Here is a 5337-nt window from a genome sequence, read left to right as displayed (position 1 = left end):
GAGCTTCCAACAATAAACTCTCCTTTCGGTACTCACTGTTAGCCTCCTTCCACATGTCCTTTAGCACCACCAAGTCAAAAAGAAGATCACAGAGATCATCCAACATAATCTCCTCTGAATCCATACAGTAGTCGGCTGAGTCCATTGTGGCCAGATTGTACTATCACAGTACAGTGGCGGACCCAAGGTAAGTACTTTTATACAGCAAGAGCAGGCAGTAATTGTTGTCAAAAGGCAGGCAGAAGTCTAGTAACACTCAGGTACGCAAAAGTACAAAAGGAGCAAGCAAGAATCGTAAACAGGAAAAAGGCTAAAGTCCAAAAAACACCGGAGAAGCAAACTCGAGAGAAAACGCTGGCCAAAGAGTGACCAAGGATGTAACCAAACAGGGATTTAAAAAAACAAAACAGGAAGTAGATAAACAAACAGAAAACATGAAATGCACTACAACAGAAACTTGACAAAACCATTACAATATTAAACGTTACCTGTAGATATCAAAAATACTAAAAATATTTGGTAACAATCAGACTGTCCATCCACTTGTGCAAAGACAAAGTGAAAAGCAATGTTTTTTCCTCTCCATTCTCTTGAATACAGGATAGGCCAAGGATGATTGCTAAACAATGATTATTATAATTATTAAATACATAAATAAAAAAAATTGAACGTAAAAATTTAAACCTTACCTTCATGAGCTCCTGCAGTTTGCGGTCATTCTTGGAGTTGGGGTCCACCATGGTGCGTACTTCATTCTCCTCTAAAAGATGAGGAGAAGCAGGATAAATGTTAGAGATGAGAAGGAACATTGTTGTACAGTTGCAATGGTCCCAGTCTAAAACTAATATCCTGGAACATGGGGATCACAAAATCTAAATTGTATGTTCCCCATAGAAAGCTTTGACAGTATGTTAGTTTGTTGACTACTTTGTAGTACAGCTCATTGGTAGCAGACATCATAATGCCCAAAACCAAAGCTGAAAATCCCTCCTATCTGCTCTTTTTTTTGAGCACGCTAAGGTCTCAGCTTTTCTACTGCATCTGTTCATACATTATCTACTCAGTGATAGAACAGTCGCCTGCCAATCGGAAAGTTGGTAGTTCGATCCCTGGCCCTACAGTCCCATGTTGAAGTGTCCTTGGGCAAGACATTGAACCCCAAGTTGCCCCCGATGCTGTGCCATTGAAGTGTAAAAGTATGTGGGTGTTTATCTGATGAGCAGGTTGTACCTTCTAAGGCAGCCTTGGCCAAAGTGTGTGAATGTAGAATGGTTCCTGTACTATGTAAAAGCGCTTTGATTAGTCGTTAAGACTAGAAAAGTGCAGTATAGCCAAAAAAGTATAGCCATTACACTTCAACACTGTAATTGTTGCTATGGCAAAATCAGAAAAAAGCACATAGTGAGTACATACATGGATGTATGCATCTAAAGATCCTTTAGCCAACAATTAATGCTAGTTATTTCGGCACCAGTCTAAAATGTGTTTTTGCACACTGACTTAAGTTAGTAGGCTCTCTGGGCTTAGGTCATTAAGTGTCTTCCATTTAATTTGAAATTTGGAAGCTGTAGCAGAGAATGGCATTGCGCTCTTTGTAACGCTCATCAGTTAAATTTTCTAAGCACAAACGGACATTTGGAAAAACTGGGTTCAAATATCCAATTTTAGACTATATTTGACAATTGCTGTTTTTGTTGCTGTTTTTTTTCTCTGCCTTGACAAATTAAAAAATGGGATCTTAAAACTGTCTTTACATTTTTCAGTTTTTATTCAGAGGATCAGTAATTTAGAAAATTAGAAAATTGCATCCGGCCTCCAATTATTCAATATTGTAATGATATTCTCTCCCTCGTTACACCTAGTTACCAACGATTGGTTGGCTATTATCATATCTGGATGTGTTTAGGCGGGCATTCAACAAGACTAGGGGTAGTCATGTAAACGCTGGATAATTATGAGAATATAATTCGGAATCTTGTTGAGAATATAGCAAGTGCAAAACTCCTTACAGACGAACTTTGGACTGAACAGGTGGGAAAGCATCTCGTCATTATACAAGTTTTGCACAGAGCGCAACATACACAGGCTTGATTATGCAAGACTAAAGGGACACATCAACTTGTCGTGTCTGCCTCAAGTGGTCCTGTGTATGGTGGAGGATGCCAACCGGTTAACTGAGAGCGGCAGGGTTCCAGTTAGGTGAGAGAAGAGTCAGACATGCACTTGTACAGATGATCCCAGTGTACACTGATGATGGCAACTGAAGTCCTGATTGACATGGATGTTACTATGTACTAAATTCTGTATCTCCAAATTTGAACAGAGCTGTTGCAGAATTGGTATACAGAAGCTTGTGTCTGGCTGCTGTGCTCGAATGGGGGGCAAGGCGGGGCATAGCTAGGCGAAACGAGGGAGAGAATATCTTCGCAGTATTGAATTTTGGAGCCCATATGCAATTTTGTAATTTTGTTGGTAGCATTACACTGTTTTTTCTGCATACAAACAGCATAGCGACATAGATAGAAGTTGGACAGGGGTGTGGGCATGACTGATTTAATGAGACACAAATAAGACAGAAGTGCTAATAAACTGTATGTTACTACAGTTTTGACTGCTGTTGATGCACGCAGCAGCCATGTTGGATTTTGAGCTTGGTGTAGTATGACGTTGTCCGACTTCCCAAATCGGATATCAGAGTTTAGGGGGCAGGTTACCAACTTTGACCTTGGAAATTCCAACCTCCGTGAAATGTTTTTCCTACAATAGTCTATAGAATAAATAAAATGAGAATAAATGTACCCACGTGGCCTTTAAGCAATCAAATCTAAATATGTGTAACAGGGACTATGAGTGTAGAACAGTGTAGCTGTTTACCTAGCATGGTGTCCTCAGGGTCCAGCTCATAGTGGGAAGGGCTGAGAGGAAGGTTGATGGCATTGATTCCCTCTTCCTGAAGCTCAGACACTATGACAAAAGACGTATAAACATTATCATCAGATCAATTTAGAAAGCATATGATAACAGTAACATTACTTGAGCGGCTCTATAATATCTCCTCTCGTCAACATTTGAGCAACACAGTAAATCCCAAACTGTATTTTTCTTGCAGACTCTTCACTCTTCCTTTTGATAAAAACATCCAGCCATATTCCTTTTATTATACTTGAAGTACTGAATTTTAATTTCAAGTAAAAAACTAATATTTCCATGAAAAACTTCCATGGTTCAGGCTACTGTTTTAAATAAAGTGCTGCATTTTAATTCTGAGAGAATTAAAAGCTTTTTAAAATTGGCTCAGCATTGTAAATGGTGATCCCATAACTGTGATATGTACCGAACCGTGAATCGGTCCACCTCTATAATCTATTAAGACTTATCTATTTTGATGATGTTTTTATTCATGTTGAAGATCACTTTGAATGATCACTAACTACTGATAATGTAGAAAACGACTTGTTATTAAACACACTCGGGATAGGATCTGAATTGCTATTTTTAGTCCCAGTTCTTTTAGGCATGTGTGATTTTCCTTTGGTGCTGTCTAAAACCTCTTCAGTGGAACGAAAAATTCCTCCCCTGATAATACAGAAAAAAGAGGGGCAATTATCTATATAGAAAACTCTACTGTTGCCATAATGGAATGTTGTTATTAATGCTGAATATGCACAGTATGTGTTGGGGTGAAGGGATGGCACAATTAAATGAGTTAGTTTTAATGATGACTGTAAGACATATGTAGTAATAATAATACTAATAATGATAGGAGGGGGAAAGGTTGTTGAGAGCTTAGTAGTTAATAAAGAAGATTTTAAACTGCATTCTGTGTTGGATGGGGAGCCAGTGGAAGTCTATGACCATGACTCCAGACACCTGGGTCAAAGTTGATAAAAAGTGTTGGTTACTGTCTTTCTGTGCAGTTAGAATCTCATGTGCTTTGCTTTGTGTACTATTTTCTTTCTATATTTTATTTCTTTTTTTATATCTATTCAAGGACTGTCAACAGGCATTTGAATTTGAACTAAATTTCAACCTTGACATTAACCCTTAAAACCCCTGCTGCTGAAATAATTCCTACAGGAAAAACTGCAAGGCATGACCAACATGGACACTAAAAGAAAGCCTCTGTTTGCCCAGGATGAAATTTCTATATGCGTTTTAACAATGACAATGTCAGGGAATGTCCTGTAGCGTTAGAGAATGTAATTTGTAATGTGAACATGGACAGAACCATAATTGAAACGCACACTGTTACTAAGGTGGTTTAAAAATATACAAACAATCAAAGCAACAGGTCCGGATAACCTGTCTGCTTTTCTGTTTAAAACATTTGCAGAAGAACTGTCACCAGCCTGGCATAAACTATTCCAGCTCTCCATAGACACGTACACAGTACCAAAACTTTGGGGGAAAAAATCTATTATTCCAGTACCCAAAAAGGCATGTCCCCAGGAGAACAATGATTATCGGCACGTAGCCATAACCTGTAATGTTTTTAAATGAATGGAGAGGCTTACAATAGAGATACTCCATACTGATGTGGATCAAATGTTAGATAAGTACCAATTCACTTACACAAAAAACCGTAGTAGCCTACAAGTGATGCCATATCAACAATAATGCACCTCACTCTGAAAGTCCTGTTGCATATGCCAGACCGCTTTTTGTTGATTTTACTTCTGCCTTTAACTCAATCCAGCCAGATATCATGTTTATAAAATTAGTTCTGTTAAATGTAAATCCATTTTTAATCAGGTGGTATCACTCTTTCTTGTCAAACAAGCCACAGCAGGTGAAGTTTTAAAGACATATGAGATTAATGATACAAATATGATTATTCCCTCAAATATCGTCAATCATATAGAAATGCCAATATCGCTCAAAAATAACCGCAATTGGATATTTTCCTCATATCGTGCAGCCCTGATGGAACACCTTGCAGACACCCTACACACCCAACTAGCATGAATATAATGTAATTGCATGCATGTCAGAGGCGACATGAAATGGAGCTCTGGTGTGAAAGAGACAAAGTATCAACCCTGCATGGCTATACACAGAACTAAGCATTTAAGGGACTTCTGGGATATTCTTATTCATAGCAGCTTCTTTTTGTAATTAAAGTCAAACATAGCAAGGTTTATAACTAATATCAAGGAAAGTTAGGTAAATTGAAGTGTCTATGAACAAGTTGGTGTATGCCTATGAGTTCCTGCTGTCTGCGACGGCCCTATGTTTACTCATGCCTCATTCCTCACTTATTACAGTAGTAGCGGATCCAATACCTTACATGGGTACAGACACCACAACCAGGAGAAAACACACACACACACACACACA

At 38.4% G+C, this 5337-nt stretch overlaps 1 protein-coding gene across 1 annotated transcript in view; it reads right to left on the bottom strand.

Moving 5' to 3' along the window:
* The window catches only part of parvaa (parvin, alpha a), a 48192-nt gene that overhangs the window by 42186 nt on the left and 669 nt on the right, over window positions 1-5337 (bottom strand). The window contains exons 2-3 of the mRNA XM_032511736.1: window positions 2875-2964; window positions 690-760 (exon numbers count right to left, since the gene is read on the bottom strand). Of these exons, the coding sequence (XP_032367627.1) occupies window positions 690-760; window positions 2875-2964 (161 nt within the window). The remainder of the gene's footprint in view (window positions 1-689; window positions 761-2874; window positions 2965-5337) is intronic.

This window comes from Etheostoma spectabile, unplaced genomic scaffold (genome assembly GCF_008692095.1).
Source record: "Etheostoma spectabile isolate EspeVRDwgs_2016 unplaced genomic scaffold, UIUC_Espe_1.0 scaffold456, whole genome shotgun sequence".
NCBI lineage: Eukaryota > Metazoa > Chordata > Actinopteri > Perciformes > Percidae > Etheostoma > Etheostoma spectabile.
This window is presented reverse-complemented; position numbering and strand designations above follow the sequence as displayed.